General features: G+C 41.0%; 1 protein-coding gene across 1 annotated transcript in view; it reads right to left on the reverse strand.

Moving 5' to 3' along the window:
- The window catches only part of TXNRD1 (thioredoxin reductase 1), a 57,524-nt gene extending 36,686 nt beyond the window's left edge, over nucleotides 1-20,838 (reverse strand). Inside the window, exons 1-4 of the mRNA XM_068272793.1 lie at nucleotides 20,738-20,838; nucleotides 4,201-4,323; nucleotides 4,046-4,118; nucleotides 747-866 (exon numbers count right to left, since the gene is read on the reverse strand). Of these exons, the coding sequence (XP_068128894.1) occupies nucleotides 747-819 (73 nt within the window). The 5' untranslated portion in view covers nucleotides 820-866; nucleotides 4,046-4,118; nucleotides 4,201-4,323; nucleotides 20,738-20,838. The remainder of the gene's footprint in view (nucleotides 1-746; nucleotides 867-4,045; nucleotides 4,119-4,200; nucleotides 4,324-20,737) is intronic.
- Nucleotides 20,839-21,058: the final 220 nt, after the last annotated feature.

The raw sequence follows: 21,058 nt of genomic DNA on the forward strand, positions 1-21,058 counted from the left end.
TACGTAAGAGTAAAACGGTAAATTATTTTCCAATGTAGATGCATGAAAAAGGGTATCAATATAACATTCCTGCTGATAAATGCACCTAGTCACAATTCTGCAGTATTAAATGATAAATCTATCATGAAAATAAAGAAAAATGGAAGATGTGCTAAATCATATTACATAACGATATGCCGCCTAGCTCCCCACCTTCCCCCACCAGGCATTTGCATTATGATCATCAGCACAAGCCGCACTATCATCCAAACATTGACACTTTTCTTCCAAATGTAAGGCATTGTACAGCAGCTGTACCAATCATCCATAGTACCAAGTTACAGTCAAGCATGTATTGCTACACCGCTGATCAATGTAAAACTAGCTGGCTTAGTCAATACTTCAGCACTACCCTTTATACATAAAGCTATGAGCCGGGAGGTAGTTATATGTAAAGCATGCTTTTTAAAATAAAGATGTTCGGTATTTTAGATAGATAGATAGATAGATAGATAGATAGATAGATAGATATGCGCCTCAGATCAATCACTACAATGCAATATGTGCACTTATTATTAGATATGCATTACTGTACACAGTAATTATGTTCACCAATTCCACACCCAGTCTCACAGTAGTAAAACAGGGATTATCTATTGGCATTTCAATTAATCCCTTCCTTCTCATCAGGTTTATATACAGCCTTTCTGTGAGTAGAGCCAAGAGAATAAAAGCTGTTTAGGAAAACTAGTTTATTAATGACATACCATTATCTTCAATTTGCCAGCCATATTTGTGCGAATCTTTCAGCGCCTGTCTCAGTAGAGCTGCCTGATGCATAAGCTTCTTGGGAATGCAGCCCACATTTACACATGTTCCTCCTAGGCCTATTAAAAGAGAAAAATATCATACTAAGAAATGCAAAATGAACGCAGATGGCATGTTTAGTGAAATAAAAAAACAGTCATGCCCATATGTTAAGGACATACAATTATGATATGCTGCCACAAGCAATGTTTTGTCGTAATGCAGAGTTAATGATAATTTAATAGCTTTTACCAACAAAGGATAGGCATATTAATAAAAGCTCATTTCAGATTGGTTACTATTGGATAATGTATCTCTCTCTCTCTCTCTCTCTCTCTCTCTCTCTCTATCTACAGAACAAAAATCCACCAAGTATTGGGAAGTGCAGTGTTGCAATAAAATCTTATGGGCCACAAATAAACTTCAGGACTGAAGCAGATAGTTTGGGCGTCGGCAGCCAGGTAGATTGGTAATTGCGGATATAGCAGCACCCAGTGAGGTATTTGAGCACCGGTGGCGCACAATAAGTACCAGCTATAGGCGGCGTAGATACTGGCAGAGGGAGTGGTTTTTGGCGGAAGGTGGTACTGGTATCGGCAGTGATTGCGATTGGGGGGGGGGGGTAGGTTAGTGTTAGGCTTCGGTACAGGGAGAGTTAGTGAGAGAAGAAGTTAGATTAGGTGATAACAGAATATCTGTAAAACCTACCTATATTCTACTATCAGAATAAACCACTGACCAATAATAGAATATCAGTAGATTTACCATAATTCTACTAGCGGACACCTTTTTACATGTACTCCTTTACAACTCCCTTGGGTCTCCTGACAAGCTAAGCTTCATGGCCTTCCTACCCATGTTCCCGGTGCCTCTCGTTGTACAGCTCCTCCCTAGGTGGCTTTGAGTTTATGGTAACTCTTTGGGGCCATCCCTGCAGTTTAGCAGATTCCTATACTATGAGGCTCTGTTGTAGATGAAGTGTTGGGTACAAAGAATTAATCTCTCAATAGAGATAGAAAGTGGGCGAAGTCACAGTATTCACAGGGAGAGACTGGGTGCTGCCTTCTCTGCCATTACTTCATGAGTGGTGATGATGGGATATTAAGAGGATCCTGAACAGTTTTTAAAAGGTCTGTGGTCTCACCAAGATAGCAGCAATAGGATGCCACCAGCCAGGTACATTTAATATATTTATAGCAAAAAAGTACAGAAATTAAACGTATGAAACATTGTGTCTTGTTAATTAATGCAAATCAAATTCATAGGAGGCTGAACAAAGGCTTTAAACCATAGCTCTGGTTGTAAAGGAAATCCCCAATCAGTTTGGGCTCCACCAGTTAGGCAGACTGATCTGCCCCCTTCCCAAAACCCCACTGATTCAGTGGAACTGAGAGCTATGTCTTCACATAATAGGTCCACCAACTAGTGAAATGGGAGCGGACACAGACAAACTGCTGCTGGAAAGGAGAGTTCCACTAGGAAGGCTTTCCCAGCACAGAAGATAGTAGATGCTTCAGTCTTCACAGAGACAAGACTGCCAAGTGCCAATTTTTCTCCTGCAGAGTGTTAATGGGACCTCTCCACTCCTGCTCAGAACACATAGGTAGGAAGCAGCGGATTTTAATGAACCAGCTTATAGGCAAGTCGAGGACTTGGTGCCTAATAATATATTTATCAGCAGACCCAAACAGGCACCAGGGCCAGATAATAGCAGACAATGGTCTTGATTCACAAAGCGGTGCTAACGTAGTTAGCACGCCTAAAGACTTTTGGGCGTGATAAGCATTGCACTAAGTAGGTTAGCACCGCTTTGAGGGCAAAGTCCGGTAAGCGCGAAACGTCGCATAGGGTTTAATGGAGTTGCGCGCGTAAATTTTGCGCATGTAAAAGTTTACGTATGAATATCAGTAAAGGTTCTCAGTTAGGGTGCCAGGTTTATGAGGGTTAGTGTAAGGGGATAGGGTAGCAGGGAAGTTAACATTAGTTGTTATTGTTAGGCATTGGGAAAGTTTTAACGGGAACTTAGTGTTAAGTGTCAGAATGGAGTTTAGTTTGGGTGGAAGGCTAGGATTAGGCATCAGAAAGGGAGGTTAGAGTTAGCTGTCAGAAATAAGTTCACCTTAAAGGGGAGATTAAGGTTAGGCATTACAAAGGGGATTTAGAGCTAGGACATTTTAGATTTGGTATAAAGAAAGGGATCTAGCATAAGGGGGCTCTAACTGACTAAAGGATTAGATGATAGACAGGGACGATTTACAGACAAAAACTCCACAAACCTAAATTGCATTACTGACACTTGCGCAAAAAAGTGGGATCAGCGCATCACCAGGCCGCCTCTGAATAGCCTCAGCTCAGAGATGCGCTGAGCCCCCCCAGAAACTACAAATGCACCTTGAACCCAAACAGAGGCTCTGCATATACACCAAAGGCAAAACTGTTAAGTGGGAGCAGCTGACCAGAAATAAATCAAAACATAGCAAATAAATGAACAGCGCTACTTAAAAACAGATGAATGCTTACCTGCAAAAGAGTGCAAGCCCCACTTATGGGATAAAATACACACTGAGCATACGCATGACCTGTCTACCATTTGGAGGATGTTAGTTTCCTCTAACAGCTTGCATGCAACTTGTTAGGTACTCGTCCCTCCCACTGTCGAAGAAGTCTTTCCTCCATGGGAGGGGACCTAACACTAACTAAATCCTACCTATGCATATGCATAGCCTGGGCGCGCTACCAAGTAAAATTGAGAATTGTGCAAAAAAGTGGGATCAGCGCATCACCAGGCCGCCTCTGAATGGCCTCAGCTCAGAGATGCGCTGAGCCCCCCCAGAAACTAAAAACGCACCTTGAACCCAAACAGAGGCTCTGCATATACACCAAAGGCAAAACTGTTAAGTGGGAGCAGCTGACCAGAAATAAATCAAAACATAGCAAACAAATGAACAGCGCTACTTAAAAACAGATGAATGCTTACCTGCAAAAGAGTGCAAGCCCCACTTATGGGATACAAATACACACTGAGCATACGCAGTGTGTATTTTACTTGGAGGATGTTAGTTTCCTCTAACAGCTTGCATTACTGACACTATCAGGAGGTGGAGCCCAAGCTCACCACTCCAACTCTATACATACCACAAAGGGTTAGGTGTGCTGTGTAACACCTCTCTATCGTTTTAGATTAACCTTGAAAGTATTCATTAATTTAGAGGACAGATCAATATATCATATTTCATCTTTCATGTCTTATCCAACTTACCCTATGTTGTTCCTAATGGAGATGGAGTTACATAATCCAGGACCAGCACTTTTTTGCCATACTTTGCCGCTTCCTGAGACAACAGTACACAACACACATTAGATTTGCAATTGCTATTATTCACAACAACTTAAATCATCATATGTATTTCATACCTTAGAAGCTGCTAGACCTCCTGATCCTCCACCAATAACAATAAGGTCATAATCATAGCTGTCCCTCTTTGGTGTGTCTTCCTTATCCTCCAGGAGTTTCTGGAAAAGGCCATCCTTAGATAGCTGAAATAAAGTGTAATTTCCAGTGAATAACCATCAGTGGAAAGCTAGGAATGGCTGAATAATATGATACTGCTGAATATTTAAAGGATACCCTAGGTGACATGTGACATGATGAGATAGACATGGGTATGTACAGTGCCTAGCACACAAATAACTTCCATTTTTTATTTCTCTGCCTGAAAGAGTTAAATATCAGGTATGTAAGTGGCTGACTCGGTCCTGACTCAGACAGGAAGTGACTACAGTGTGACCCTCACTGATAAGAAATTCCAACTATAAAACACTTTTCTAGCAGAAAATGGCTTCTGAGAGCAGGAAAGAGATAAAAAGGATCAATCGTTCCTAGATTTTAGCTCTGGCATACTTCAATGAATGTCTTATTGAGCAAAAACAATAAAACAGTTAAAACTTAAAAAGTAGATTTAAACATAAAATAAAACTGTAGAATATCTTAAAAAGTCGTTTTTAGGAGAAGGAAGTTAGATACAATGCTTTATTTCATTTGTTTATTTTCGCCTTGGGTGTCCTATAACAATGTTTAATAATACTGAAAGTATATAAAAGTAAAGGAAAGAAACCTAACATTTGTTCTATTCATTACATTATTAATTGATGTCCACATCTGTTACATTGGAGGGAATTATTTGGTATAATCCATAAACACTAATGACAGTGATTAGCTTCTATATTATAATACTGTGTGTTCGTCATATATTAAGCCATCAGTGAAATAAGGCCTCTTCCACAAGCAAGATGTTAATTTTAGTTTGTTTTTTATGTTTAACCACTTGAGGACTACAGTCTTTCTAACCCTTAAGGACCAGGCACTTTTTTTCCACTCAGACCACTGCAGCTTTCACGGTTTATTGCTCGCTCATACAACCTACCACCTAAATGAATTTTGGCTCCTTTTCTTGTCACTAATAAAGCTTTCTTTTGGTGCTATTTGATTGCTCCTGCGATTTTTACTTTTTATTATATTCGTCAAAAAAGACATGAATTTTGGCAAAAAAATGATTTTTTTAACTTTCTGTGCTGACAATTTTCAAATAAAGTAAAATTTCTGTATACATGCAGCGCGAAAAATGTGGACAAACATGTTTTTGATAAAAAAAAACCCATTCAGTGTATATTTATTGGTTTGGGTAAAAGTTATAGCGTTTACAAGCTATGGTGCAAAAAGTGAATTTTCCCATTTTCAAGCATCTCTGACTTTTCTGACCCCCTGTCATGTTTCATGAGGGGCTAGAATTCCAGGATAGTATAAATACCCCCCAAATGACCCCATTTTGGAAAGAAGACATCCCAAAGTATTCACTGAGAGGCATAGTGAGTTCATAGAAGATATTATTTTTTGTCACAAGTAAGCGGAAAATGACACTTTGTGACAAAAAAAAGAAAAAAAAAAAGAATCCATTTCTTCTAACTTGCGACAAAAAAAAATGAAATCTGCCACGGACTCACCATGCCCCTCTCTGAATACCTTGAAGTGTCTACTTTCCAAAATGGGGTCATTTGTGGGGTGTGTTTACTGTCCTCGCATTTTGGGGGGTGCTAATTTGTAAGCACCCCTGTAAAGCCTAAAAGTGCTCATTGGACTTTGGGCCCCTTAGCGCAGTTAGGCTGCAAAAAAGTGCCACACATGTGGTATTGCCGTACTCAAGAGAAGTAGTAGAATGTGTTTTGGGGTGTATTTTTACACATACCCATGCTGGGTGGGAGAAATATCTCTGTAAATGACAATTTTTTCATTTTTTTTACACACAATTGTCCATTTACAGAGTTATTTCTCCCACCCAGCATGGGTATGTGTAAAAATACACCCCAAAACACATTGTACTACTTCTCCCGAGTACGGCGATACCACATGTGTGGCACTTTTTTGCACCCTAACTGCGCTAAAGGGCCCAAAGTCCAATGAGTACCTTTAGGATTTCACAAGTCATTTTGCGGAATTTGATTTCCAGACTACTCCTCACGGTTTAGGGCCCCTAAAATGCCAGGGCAGTATAGGAACCCCACAAATGACCCCATTTTAGAAAGAAGACACCCCAAGGTATTCCGTTAGGAGTATGGTGAGTTCATAGAAGATTTTATTTTTTGTCAAAAGTTAGCGGAAAATTGATTTTTATTGTTTTTTTCACAAAGTGTCATTTTCCACTAACTTGTGACAAAAAATAAAATCTTCTATGAACTCACCATACTCCTAACGGAATACCTTGAGGTGTCTTCTTTCTAAAATGGGGTCATTTGTGGGGTTCCTATACTGTCCTGGCATTTTAGGGGCCCTAAACCGTGAGGAGTAGTCTGGAAATCAAATTCCGCAAAATGACCTGTGAAATCCTAAAGGTACTCATTGGACTTTGGGCCCTTTAGTGCAGTTAGGGTGCAAAAAAGTGCCACACATGTGGTATCGCCGTACTCGGGAGAAGTAGTACAATGTGTTTTGGGGTGTATTTTTACACATACCCATGCTGGGTGGGAGAAATAACTCTGTAAATGGACAATTGTGTGTAAAAAAATCAAAAGATTGTCATTTACAGAGGTATTTCTCCCACCCAGCATGGGTATGTGTAAAAATACACCCCAAAACACATTGTACTACTTCTCCCGAGTATGGCAATACCACATGTGTGGCACTTTTTTGCACCCTAACTGCGCTAAAGGGCCCAAAGTCCAATGAGTACCTTTAGGATTTCACAGGTCATTTTGCGAAATTTGATTTCCAGACTACTCCTCACGGTTTAGGGCCCCTAAAATGCCAGTTCAGTATAGGAACCCCACAAATGACCCCATTTTAGAAAGAAGACACCCCAAGGTATTCCGTTAGGAGTATGGTGAGTTCATAGAAGATTTTATTTTTTGTCACAAGTTAGTGGAAAATGACACTTTGTGAAAAAAACAATAAAAATCAATTTTCCGCTAACTTTTGACAAAAAATAAAATCTTCTATGAACTCACCATACTCCTAACGGAATACCTTTGGGTGTCTTCTTTCTAGAATGGGGTCATTTGTGGGGTTACTATACTGCCCTGGCATTTTAGGGGCCCTAAACCGTGAGGAGTAGTCTTGAAACCAAATGTCGCAAAATGACCTGTGAAATCCTAAAGGTACTCATTGGACTTTGGGCCCCTTAGCGTACTTAGGGTGTAAAAAAGTGCCACACATGTGGTACCGCCGTACTCAGGAGAAGTAGTATAATGTGTTTTGGGGTGTATTTTTACACATACCCATGCTAAGTGGGAGAAATATCTCTGTAAATGACAATTGTTTGATTTGTTTTACACACAATTGACCATTTACATAGAAATTTCTCCCACCCAGCATGGGTATGTGTAAAAATACACCCCAAAACACATTATACTACTTTTCCTGAGTACGGCGGTACCACATGTGTGACACTTTTTTGCAGCCTAGGTGCGCTAAGGGGCCCAACGTCCTATTCACGGGTCATTTTGAGGCATTTGTTTTCTAGACTACTCCTCGCGGTTTAGGGGCCCCTAAAATGCCAGGGCAGTATAGGAACCCCACAAGTGACCCCATTTTAGAAAGAAGACACCCCAAGGTATTCCGTTAGGTGTATGGCGAGTTCATAGAAGATTTTATTTTTTGTCACAAGTTAGTGAAAAATGACACTTTGTGAAAAAAAACCAATAAAAAATCAATTTCCGCTAACTTTTGACAAAAAATAAAATCTTCTATGAACTCGTCATACACCTAACAGAATACCTTGGGGTGTCTTTTTTTCTAAAATGGGGTCACTTGTGGGGTTCCTATACCGCCCTGGCGTTTTACGGGCCCAAAACCGTGAGTAGTCTGGAAACCAAATGTCTCAAAATGACTGTTCAGGGGTATAAGCATCTGCAAATTTTGATGACAGGTGGTCTATGAGGGGGCGAATTTTGTGGAACCGGTCATAAGCAGGGTGGCCTTTTAGATGACAGGTTGTATTGGGCCTGATCTGATGGATAGGAGTGCTAGGGGGGTGACAGGAGGTGATTGATGGGTGTCTCGGGGTGGTTAGAGGGGAAAATAGATGCAATCAATGCACTGGGGAGGTGATCGGAAGGGGGTCTGAGGGGGATCTGAGGGTTTGGCCGAGTGATCAGGAGCCCACACGGGGCAAATTAGGGCCTGATCTGATGGGTAGGTGTGCTAGGGGGTGACAGGAGGTGATTGATGGGTGTCTCAAGGTGTGATTAGAGGGGGGAATAGATGCAAGCAATGCACTGGCGAGGTGATCAGGGCTGGGGTCTGAGGGCATTCTGAGGGTGTGGGCGGGTGATTGAGTGCCCTAGGGGCAGATAGGGGTCTAATCTGATAGGTAGCAGTGACAGGGGGTGATTGATGGGTAATTAGTGGGTGTTTAGGGTAGAGAACAGATGTGAACACTGCACTTGGGAGGTGATCGGACGTCGGATCTGCGGGCGATCTATTGGTGTGGGTGGGTGTTCAGTTTGCCCGCAAGGGGCAGGTTAGGGGCTGATTGATGGGTGGCAGTGACAGGGGGTGATTGATGGGTGGCAGTGACAGGGGGTGATTGATGGGTGATTGACAGGTGATTGACAGGTGATCAGTGGGTTATTACAGGGAAGGACAGATGTAAATAATGCCCTGGCGAATTGATAAGGGGGGGTCTGAGGGCAATCTGAGCGTGTAGGCGGGTGGTTGGGTGCCCGCAAGGGGCAGATTAGGGTCTGATCTGATGGGTAACAGTGACAGGTGGTGATAGGGGGTGATTGATGGGTGATTGATGGGTAATTAGTGAGTGTTTAGAGGAGAGAATAGATGGAAACACTGCGCTTGGGTGGTGATCTGATGTCGGATCTGCGGGCGATCTATTGGTGTGGGTGGGTGATCAGTTTGCCCGCAAGGGGCAGGTTAGGGGCTGATTGTTGGGTGGCAGTGACAGGGGGTGATTGATGGGTGATAGGTGATTGGCAGGTGATTGACAGGTGATCAGTGGGTTATTACATGGAAGGACAGATGTAATTAATGCACTGGTGAATTGATAAGGGGGGGGGGTCTGAGGGCAATCTGAGCGTGTGGGCGGGTGATTGGGTGCCCGCAAGGGGCAGCTTAGGGTCTGATCTGATAGGTAACAGTGACAGGTGGTGATAGGGGGTGATTGATGGGTGATTGATGGGTAATTAGTGGGTGTTTAGAGAAGATAACAGATGTAAACAATACATTTGGGAGGTAATCTGACGGCGGGTTTGCGGGCGATCTAATGGTGTGGGTGGGAGATCAGATTGCCCGCAAGGGGCAGGTTAGGGGCTGATTGATGGGTGGCAGTGACAGGGGGTGATTGATGGGTGATAGGTGATTGGCAGGTGATTGACAGGTGATCAGTGGGTTATTACAGGGAAGAACAGATGTAATTAATGCACTGGCGAATTGATAAGGGGGGGTCAGAGGGCAATCTGAGCGTGTTGGCGGGTGATTGGGTGCCCGCAAGGGGCAGATTAGGGTCTGATCTGATAGGTAAAAGTGACAGGTGGTGATAGGGGGTGATTGATGGGTGATTGATGGGTAATTAGTGGGTGTTTAGAGGAGAGAATAGATGTAAACAATGGATTTGGGAGGTGATCTGATGTCGGATCTGCGGGCGATCTATTGGTGTGGGTGGGTGATCAGATTGCCCGCAAGGGGCAGGTTAGGGGCTGATTGTTGGGTGGCAGTGACAGGGGGTGATTGATGGGTGATTGATGGGTGATTGATGGGTGATTGACGGGTGATTGACAGGTTATCAGGGAAGATAGATGCATACAGTACACAGGGGGGGGGGGGGGTCTGGGGAGAATCTGAGGGGTGGGGGGGGTGATCAGGAGGGGGCAGGGGGCAGGGGGGGATATAAAAAAAAAAATAGCGTTGACAGATAGTGACAGGGAGTGATTGATGGGTTATTAGGGGGGTGATTGGGTGCAAACAGGGGTCTGGGGGGTGGGCAGGGGGGGGTCTGAGGGGTGCTGTGGGCGATCAGTGGGCGGGGGGGGGCAGATCAGTGTGTTTGGGTGCAGACTAGGGTGGCTGCAGCCTGCCCTGGTGGTCCCTCGGACACTGGGACCACCAGGGCAGGAGGCAGCCTGTATAATACACTTTGTATACATTACAAAGTGTATTATACACTTTGTATGCGGCGATCGCGGGGTTAACATCCCGCCGGCGCTTCCGTATGGCCGGCGGGATGTTACGGCGGGTGGGCGGAGCCAGTTGCCGGGGGAAGCGCGCGTCATCAATGACGCGATCGCTCCCCCGGCATGCCTAAAGGACGCGCCGCCTGAAGGCGTATTGCGGTCCTTTAGGCATCCACTTTGCCGCCGTCCATGGGCTGTGGGCGGTCGGCAAGTGGTTAAAGGATGTCTGAAGCGAGAGGGACATGGAGGCTGACATACTTATTTCCTTTTAAACAATGCAAGTTACCTGGCAGTCCTGCTGATCATCTGCCTCTTAAGCCCCATCTACACGGTACAATTTTTCATAGATCGACCAGTGATCTGATAAGAAATTGCATCGTGTGTAGATGTCCAAATTGTTTCCGATTGATTTTGTATTGATAAGTAACCAAAATCAATAGCAAAATCGATCGGAATCCGATCGGGCCGGTCGGAAATTATCTAACAGATCAGTCGATCTGACGGAAAATTGTATAGATAGGGCTTAATACTTTTAGATATAGACCCTGACTAAGCATGCAGATCAGGTGCTCTGACTGAAGTCTGACTGGATTAGCTGTATGTTTGTTTCAGGTGTGTGATTCAGCCACTACTGCAGCCTGAAAGATCAGAAGGATGTCAGGCAACTGGGATTGTTTAAAAGGACATCCATATGGCAGCCTTCTGAAGCCTTACATTTCATGTGTCCTGTAAAGATAAAAATATGTAAGTTATTTTGTAAAACAGAGGTTGGGCTTTTAAATATACAGTTTTAGTATTACAAAGGCAAGTTAAAAAGTAATGTTCCCAACTCAATGACTTTTGTAATATATTATATTACTCATGTACTCGCAGCAAAGTCCGCGTTATCTGGAACTCAGGCGTCCGAAAGTCACAACTAACCAGCATGCCTGAGGGGGATTACAGAGACCGTGCTCTGGACGGGTTTTCAGGGCATTGCAGGGTACAAACTACTTACTGAGCCTCCAGGCACAGTCTTCTACCCATCCTGCAGCTCCCTTCAGCTATCCAGCATCCATACATGGCTCCTGACATGTCACCTGATCTGATGAGGGTCACATGACGCGTCGGGAGCTGTACACAGAGGATGCTGTATAGCCACTAGGAGCTACAGGATGGGTAGAAATTGGTGCCTGGAGGCTTAGTAATTATTTTCTGCTGCACAGGGAGTGCTTTTTTGATCCGGTTGCTCAAGCAACATGTGTCCAGCATCAGGCAATCCCCACCTATGCCGAATACAGAGGGCTTTGCTGTATATATTTGAAGTAGATACATTCACTTTTTTATATATATAGTTGTTGACTCTTTTGAGTCACCTGTCTGGGTGACTAAGATACTGGGTGACTACAATAGTATAAGGGGTTCAAAGAAACAACAACAACAAAAACCCTCTTACTAAAAATGCTATGCTTACTATACATTTGCCTTCTCAAAACAGAAAGTATTTGCAATCATTCCGCTTTAAAGAGAAACTCCGACCAAGAATTGAACTTTATCCCAATAAGTAGATGATACCCCCTTTTACCTGAGAAATCTATCCTTTTCACAAACAGACCATCAGGGGGCACTGTATGACTGATATTGTGGAAAAACCCCTCCCACAAGAAACTCTGAGTGCATACTCCTGGCAGTTTCCTGTCTGTGAACCTTGTTGCATTGTGGGAAATAGCTGTTTACAGCTGTTTCCAACTGCCAAAAAAAGCATGCAGCAGTTACATCACCTGCCAACAGTAAAAATGTCACCATGTAATAAATGTCAGAATGTAAATCAGGGATTTAAAAGATTTTACATTGAGCAAACACTGACTAAATCATTTATACATAATTTTTGTAAAAATGAAGCACTTTTTTATTACATTATTTTCACTGGAGTTCCTCTTTAAAGAGAACCTGTACTGAGTAAAAATATTTAAAATAAACACATGAGGTCACTTCAAATGAAAATTACAGAGTTACCTTGCCATCAGTTCCTCTCAGAAGCTCACCATTTTCTTCTGACACTTATCCCTTCCAGTTCTGACAATATTTTGTCAGATCTGAAATATATCAGTTGCTGTCAGTAAAATATCAGTTGCTGTCAGTTATAGCTGAGAGGAAAACGGATGTACCAGGTAATGTCCATGTTTCCCTATGGCTCAAGTGGGCGATGTTACAGTTTAACTGTGTGCTGACCAGAAAGCTGTTATGGGTAATGGCTATTTTCAAAATGGAGGACGGAAAATTCCCTTGATCATAGTGAACAAATAGGACCCGGGACAGGAGAAAGACACTGAGGAGTAGACTACATGGAAGGTAAGTATGACTTGTGTATGCCTATTTTGACTTTTATTTTCAGTACAGGTTTTCTTTAAGTAAACAAGTAAGATCTCCAATGACTTAATGATGAGTAAAAATTCCTCTCTTTATGCCCCTGAAAGTCAGTTATACTGTAAATCCAGAACCAGTGGTATACAGTGTGTCTATAACCTATACAGTTTACAGAGCTATACTAATCCAATATGCATAGCATCTTCAATCATCTTCATCAGTGAATGGATTAATACAGATCTATAGGACAGGGCATGAACCAGTGCCACGGAATACCCAGATAGCTCACAAGTTTTATAGTTAAAAATGCAAAATCTCAAATCTGACTTTCTGGTTAAATGCCATTATACATTATTTTATGTCAAATCTGATCTGACAGATCAACAAAACACTTGAATAATTGTATATCATGACATTCTACCTAACTGGAGCGTTCAGGTGGGTCTTCATAGTATTCTGAAAGTTATTGGTAAATTATATTGATCTCAAAGTCTGTGTATGGTCAGCATCAGTTTATCCATCAGTTTGTTTTTTTATATTCACTAAACAATAACAATCCCTTAAACTGCCACTAACAAGATGCAACTGACAGTAATGTATTAATTAATATTTATGGTTTTTATTTTTACAGGATCACATGGCCCTAAACCACACCTAAGGATGTATACATTTATCCTTTGACTCATACATCCTACGTTTACTTATTTTGGCACATATTGGAAGATCACTTCGCATTACGCACGATTGCCCAAATCTGAGAAAGCACTGTTCTTTTGGGTGTGTCAGCATTATGACTATACTTCCCAGAAGCAAGTCAGAGTATTCTTCAATGCCAGATGTGATACGTAAATGACCCTGTCAGCACAAGCTGTCACATTTAGCGCTTTCATGTGAAAATAAAAAAATCCCTCTGTTTTTATTATAAACTTACTAAATCTACTGGTTTATAGATACTCCGATTTGTTTTTTTATTATTAATAACATTATACATTCTGAGAACAAGTTATATTGTATTAACAATTTTAATTAAAACTTAAATTGAGTCCAATTTTTTGTTGTTATTATTATTATTCATATATACTGTATAAGACGGGGCAGCGTTACAATAACTGCTCGGCCATTATTGCTGTCTCTGAACTTATTGGGGAAAATTCCCCCTACTTCCTGTACTGGTGACACACTGAGTTTTAATGCAGCAGTAGTATAACTTCCTGATGTCATATGGCAAGAAAGTGAAGGGTAGCAATATAGCCCCTCCCCCTACTGTACAAAGATAAAATTATTTGTATTGCCATTTCTGTCCCAGCTGAAATATAGTTCCTGCCATCCTATAGTTCCTGGCACCAGAGCAGCAAAGCTGACGTAGTTTATGGAATCTCAATCTGGGAACCAGAATCCGGCACTCAAGTCAGGGAATGGCTATGGCTGCGTCTATGAGCACTTAATCACACTGGCATTTTGTTTTCTATGTCCTTCTAAACACATTAGATTTCATGCACACAACCTAAGTTTACATCCAGGCCTGTCAGTTTGTCAATATGTATGAATCAGTCACCATCCATTACAGTCATATCAATCCATTTCATTCTACTCCTCAGTATATGGTAGCCTTTGCCTATTTATCACTGTCATTGTCAGTCACCCATATATTGTGTCCATATCGATCAGTATCTGTTAGTGTATGTCTTTCCATTAGTCTTATGTCCATCATAGGCTGTCAGTTGAACAGCCTTGGAAAACAGAATTTATTCTTAAAATGTTATTGGTATGTTGGCACAAACAAAACCCTCACTTAATCTTTGCATGAGGCATCCTGGTGGTGTCTGTTTATTGTGTGACATACTGTAGTGAGAAGAGATGATTTCAGTACCACTTTCTGTACTCACTAAGAATATCTGTATGGCATAAGTAGTGCTGTGCTAGTCAGTACTATAGTAATAGTTTGTCTAATGTAAAATAAGATTCTTTATGATATTCAAACAACAGAGAACTCATCAAGGGAGCTTTAAAATGGCCCTGATTTACATGATACTGCTCTGTGCTCTACACAGAAATATGTTATTGATAGAATATTTTATAACTAAACTATGTGTATAATTTTTAAAATGTTTGAATGTAGACCTGTGTTCATTACCAGTGGCAGCTACTCATATTCTAATTAATGCGTTGTTTATGATAATGAAAACAAATGGGGTAATCTAAGCAAGTCCCACTTTCCATTTTCATATATAATAATGAAGTGGCAATTCCGAAAACCACTGTGAACTCATTCCGGGTGAAGCAAGCAGCTACAGGTGAGCAATGATTAATACTAGACGTAGCATCATCGTCAGCAGGAGATTCTTGAGTAACAATAACCTTGGGGCAGGAAATGACAAAGTGAATACATAATTAAAAAGATCTAAACAGCAAATCCGGCTTCCTATTCACATTATCAAATACACTGAAACTGCCCCGATTCTGACCTACTGTCTGCATTGTTCTGTTAATACACCATGTGCTAACCATATCCTTGTTATCAACTCGTTTTACAGTTTAGTAGAACACAATGCAAAGACCTCTCAAGGGCTGCTCTCATTCTATGGAACTCTCTCACTCTAAGCTTACTCCAACCTTTCACACATTCAAGGAAAGGACACAAAGGCCTGGGCCTTGGGCGGCTGAAGCCCAGGGAAGCACCTGGACATGAAAGAGGGGTTACTACATATTAAAGAGGAGGCTGAAAATGAGGAGCAACACATGGAAAAGGGAAACTGATGCTCAAGGGAGCTGTTCATAAAAGAAAGGTGCTGCTGTACATGGATGATACACATGGAAGAGGGGCTGCACATGGAATGGGAAGGATGCTGCTGCATAAGAAAGGGGAGCCCCAACATACTTTGCCTAGGGGGCACATAAAGCATAAATCCGGCCTTGCACACATTCAGTCTGGTCCTCAAAACTCACCACTGCATACTCCCTTCGCCAGCTTCCTCTCCATTCTAAACGTTACTCGTTAACTATAGTCTCATTCCTTATGAGAGCTGCAAGCTTTTATTTCCTTGCCTCTTAAGAAGCCCACACATTACTTGATTTACCTTCGAGAGATTGAGCGATCGACTTTATTGGGCAATCAAAAACAGTGTGGTAGATTGAAATTAAATCGACTGGTGGTCCACACACTGCAAGCAAGATCCTGGTGATTCTCCTTCATCGATCAAACAGGAAGATCAAGTAATGTTTGGGCTAGATTAACCCTGTGCAGCTTACAGGAGCTCCACTCCTTCAATGCAGCAGTTTCTACTTCCATTCTATGTACCATATGCAAACTTGTAATTTTTACCCTCTATTTTTTGTACAGTGCTTTGCTTTATGAATAAAATATAATAATAATAATAAAAAAGTCTTATAACTTCCTTTTTGCGATTAATACATACATTTTCTTGGCTTTATTTAGGTAAACTGTCACGATATAGGAAACGTGTAAAATTATAGGAATGAAAATGTAAAAATATCAGTAGGACTCCTAAAATATAGTGGCTTGGCCTGTGCATAGCTTTATGAGATAACTTTTGGCAGTTTAAATCTATTTAGTCCTGATCTCCCACTAAATCCTCCACAGGTGAGAATTCAAAATGGATTTGTCAAGGTCTAAGGACCTTGCTTAGCTCAAAGCAAAATGAAATACAGATGTCAAGGTAAACAGACAGTCAGGCATTTTACAACAGACATTTTAAAACAAAGAGGTAGAAGAACAAACAACATATATAAAAACAGATATATCTAGACTTCTAATTCTCTTTTCATGTTCCTGTAAACACCTTCACGTGCCATTTTACATCTGTATATGAAGGTTATAATGTATCTGACGTCATGGTAACTGGACGTCTTAAAGAGACATTCAAGATACCCAGTTTTCCTGATTTCAGCATCCGAAATACTTACTACATCTATACATTGCTGTATATTGGTATGTAAAATAACCCGACCGGTGTTGCTTAGCCTAGGCTCATAAGACTTGTGGAATCACCCCTCCCCGCTCCCCCAATCATTCTGGGAGACCAGGTATATTTTCTACTGGCTCTCAGTAAATAAACATTCTGCAGAGATGGCATGACATGAGATCAAAACCATATTGGTTGCTCTAGGCAGTTGTACTTTTGCTCCAATTTTCTTTGCCCCTGTATTGCTAAATCAGCTCCACAGTGGAAGATGTGACTATAAGGCCCTATTCACATTACAAACGCGGACGGCCGTGCATTCGGAACGCATACATTTGTATGCATTGTGTGGCTGATTCCATTCACTGAAGTGAATGGGTCAGCCATGCGTTTCTGTAAAGAATGCGTGCAGCACGCGTTCCCGGACCGTACTGGTCTGGAATGCATGCAGTGTGAACATCAGACAGTGCATTCCCAAAACGCGGCTGGACACGCGTGCAGTGTGAACGGGGCCTAAAAAGCTGATTTTTGTGCACAAAGATGAATGCACATGAGCTTGCAAAGCTGCTGTATTTAATTGCTGACATAACAAGCAAGATGGCAGCACGCTGTCGGGCAAAACTGGTGCAAGACTAGTGCAATTGCTCTGTTTTTGAGAAATCTGCCTAACGTAGTGCTGTTGCCAAGGCAGCAAAAAGGACAATCTGAGCTTGCTGTCAGTTTCTGGACTTTCTTAGCTGGCTGCAGACTGAAACATAAAGATTATCTGTAACATTTAAAATGTACCGTAATTGCAAAAAAGAGCATGTATAGTTAGTGCAATATCTAAAAAAAAAGTGCAGTTTCTCTTTATTGATTTTGCGTGACACAGGACTAACTGGAACATGGTGATCTGATACGTACACTCACACTACACACATGTATTTGAATAATCACATTTCCCTTACTAATGTCAACACACCATAGTACTGACTGAATTACCCATAAGGGCAAAAATGCTGAGAAATGTTTCAACCGTGCATGATCTATACTGAGGAGTCGGACTCTACTCAATGAGTAATAAAACATCTAGAACACTCAAGATATGGACTTTCACCAGGCTCATGCTGCAATCACCTTGTCATGTGCAGGCATCAATTTGTTTACTTGGGTGATCCCTTCTTGTTTGCCAACTCAGCTGACACCTCTAATTAATGCTGCTTATATATAGGTGATATTACTAGTTTAAATATAGATTATTAATGTCACATGTCCAGTCTACAGACAGAAATGAGCACCTGCCTGTAATGTATATTCTTTTGCTCTGCGCATGAGACCAATAAAATGGTTGCTCATTATGTGATACTAATAGTACCCATACACGGTAGAATAAAAACGTTTGATTTTCCAGTTTTTTCAACCAAAATGATCCGATCAAATGAAAGTTGAAAATAATCTTTTTTTTTCGGTCAAGTAAAACGAACGATTATCCAATTTTTTTAATGAAAAAAGAAATGTTGTAAAAATCCTTATATTCGATCTAACGGAATAAACTAACTAAATGATCTAATCGAAAAAAAATGAAAAATTGTACCGTGTATGGGCACCATTAGAATTAATTTTTAGAATGATAACTTAAACTTATTTAATTCAATATATTATAACATTCATACTTATTTTTCTCTGTCTTAAGTTGGTCATATACTTATAGATTTCTTGTTTGATTCCTGGCAGATTCTATCACTTTGATAAAAATCTGCCAGAAATCTATTGCACCAATAATGTGACCTACAAGGTAACAAAGGTGGCCGTACACTTATAGATTGTCACCCCTTGTGGTAAAAAAAATCAATTCCTACCACACACAGCATATTGTTTTTTTAATAGATTTCAGCAAGAAATCTACTGAAACTTGATTGAACCGCAGCATTGCCCTGTTCAATGTAGTTAAATGATATGGGCCATCGATTGGCCACTGGTCCTGTCCTGCAAACTAGATTGTCCGTCTTGTCCAGTCAATAAAATCAATTGATGTCAGGAAGGAATTTATCAAAATTCAATTGATCGGACGATCAATTTTGATAAATTCCTTCCTGACATCAATCGATTTTATTGACTGGACAAGACGGACAATCTAGTTTGCAGGACAGGACCAGTGGCCAATCGATGGCCCATATCATTTAACTACATTGAACAGGGCAATGCTGCGGTTCAATCAAGTTTCAGTAGATTTCTTGCTGAAATCTATTAAAAAAAGCGATATGCTGTGTGTGGTAGGAATTGATTTATTTTTACCACAAGGGGTGGCAATCTATAAGTGTATGGCCACCTTTATTACCTTCTAAATCACATTACCAGTCCATAGATCTCAAAGATCCGAGAAGAAAGGAAGGTATTCAGATTCCTCTGCTTCATCACTAATGTTTAGTCATGCGGCTGATTTGTTTCTCACAGTGTCATGTGAAGATATTTCCATGTTAAAGGACTAGCTGATTTACAAACATGCTGTCTTGAAAGATAAAATCATACCTATAACATGCACACACAGCAGAGTCACTGCATTGTTAATCGGAAGGTAAACAACCCTGCATTTTCTGTTTATCTCTGACTTCACATTGTGAGGGGCTGTGAGCACAAGTTGTCTAGTGTAATAGAATTTACGCTAGCTTAGATTGATGGTGTATGTTACAATCAATATTATCAGATGGCCATCAGCAGTGGCTACAAGATGAGAACTGGAGAATCGCAGTAAAGATAACATGAACTATTGATACCAAAGACATTCAACCACCCCGCATGATTCTTTTTCTTGTTTTGTGCCCTCTTGTATGTTAACTGCATTTATCTATTGTAAAGCGCTTTGTGTTCCCATTTTATAAATACAATAAATAATAATAACTGAGTTAGCATGCTAACTCACAATTCAAAGCATTATGGTTAGGTGACCTGGCTTCTGACCAAAACCCAAAGAGTATGCATATTTGTATAATCACATCCATCAGACTGTAAGATCCTTGTAGGGCTAAGTGAATGGCTTGATGCACTTTGTGGATGCTGCAAAGTATACTGTTGCTATCTAATCTTATTTGATTCTACTTTTCCCTATGTGTGCTTATAAGGCCAGCATCAATCTTGGCATCCAGCGAAGCATCTTCCAGACTATTAACTTTGCCAGTCATCTCTAAAGATGAGCAAACAATTGGCATCTATCCGTCAAGTATTGCCCTTACTTAGAGAAGTATATGACAGTAGGAAGGGGTTGAAGAAATTTGAGAAGGTATGGTCTAGACCAGCCTTTCTCAACCTTTCTACCCTGGAGGAACCCTGCAAATAACTTTTGGATCTCAAGGAACCCCTGCAAACTATTTTTTGGTCTCGAGGAACCCCTGCATTTATTTTGCAGGAGGCATGGTCTTTAAAAGTATGTGTGGCTGTTTATTTCACTACCTCCTATTACACTGCCACTCATTATACAGTCTCCTGGTGCCCCAATTTAGTGCTTCTTGTTACAGTACTACCTATTATAATATGCTCTATTATACTTCCCCCACGATGGGGGAAAATGCCAAGGAACCCCTGCAGAGTCCTCAAGGAACCCTGGGGTTCCAGGGAACCCTGGTTGAGAAAGCCTGGTCTGACTCTAGACCAAGGCTTCCCAACCCTGTCCTCAAGTACCACCAACAGTGCATGTTTTGTGGAAATCCACAGACATAGTTAATCAGTTCTACTGAGACACTAATTACCTCACCTGTGTATGTTTTTTTTTTGTGTTTTTTTTGATGTTGCAGAAACTAAATTTGTCCTCCACTATTGTATATTGAGTAAATGAATGAAATTTGTCTTTAAAAAAAAAGATGAGCAAACAACTTACTAACAGGTGGATGCCCACTGAGACAGGAAGATAAAGAAATGCACCCTATTAAAGCTGGTAGATAATTGTTCAAAATTGCTTTACCAATGTACATATATCGACAAACGTTATATAGAATTTACATAAAAAATTTAAACATGAATACAAGCTACCAATTTACCTGAATAACTTCATTGTAGCCACCTATTAGTTTTTCCTTCACAAACACGTTGGGTAAAGCTGTCTCCATGCTGTATTGATAAAGTTCTTCTTCAAGTTTCAGCCCGGCATCTGTGAAGAAATCACAGGTGAGATCTGTATTTATAACCTGGCAAGATCAGCCAAACAGGGCGGTACTCGCTGCTTCACAACTTACATCCTTCCTTACACCTCACCCATTGCGTCCAAAATGAGTCACTAAGCATGACTTGCAGCTCTCCAAATATATACTAACATGAAGTTGAAAAAAAATTGGCTGCGGATATGAATATACCTGTGAATG

The sequence above is a fragment of the Hyperolius riggenbachi genome, chromosome 3 (assembly GCF_040937935.1).
Source record: "Hyperolius riggenbachi isolate aHypRig1 chromosome 3, aHypRig1.pri, whole genome shotgun sequence".
NCBI lineage: Eukaryota > Metazoa > Chordata > Amphibia > Anura > Hyperoliidae > Hyperolius > Hyperolius riggenbachi.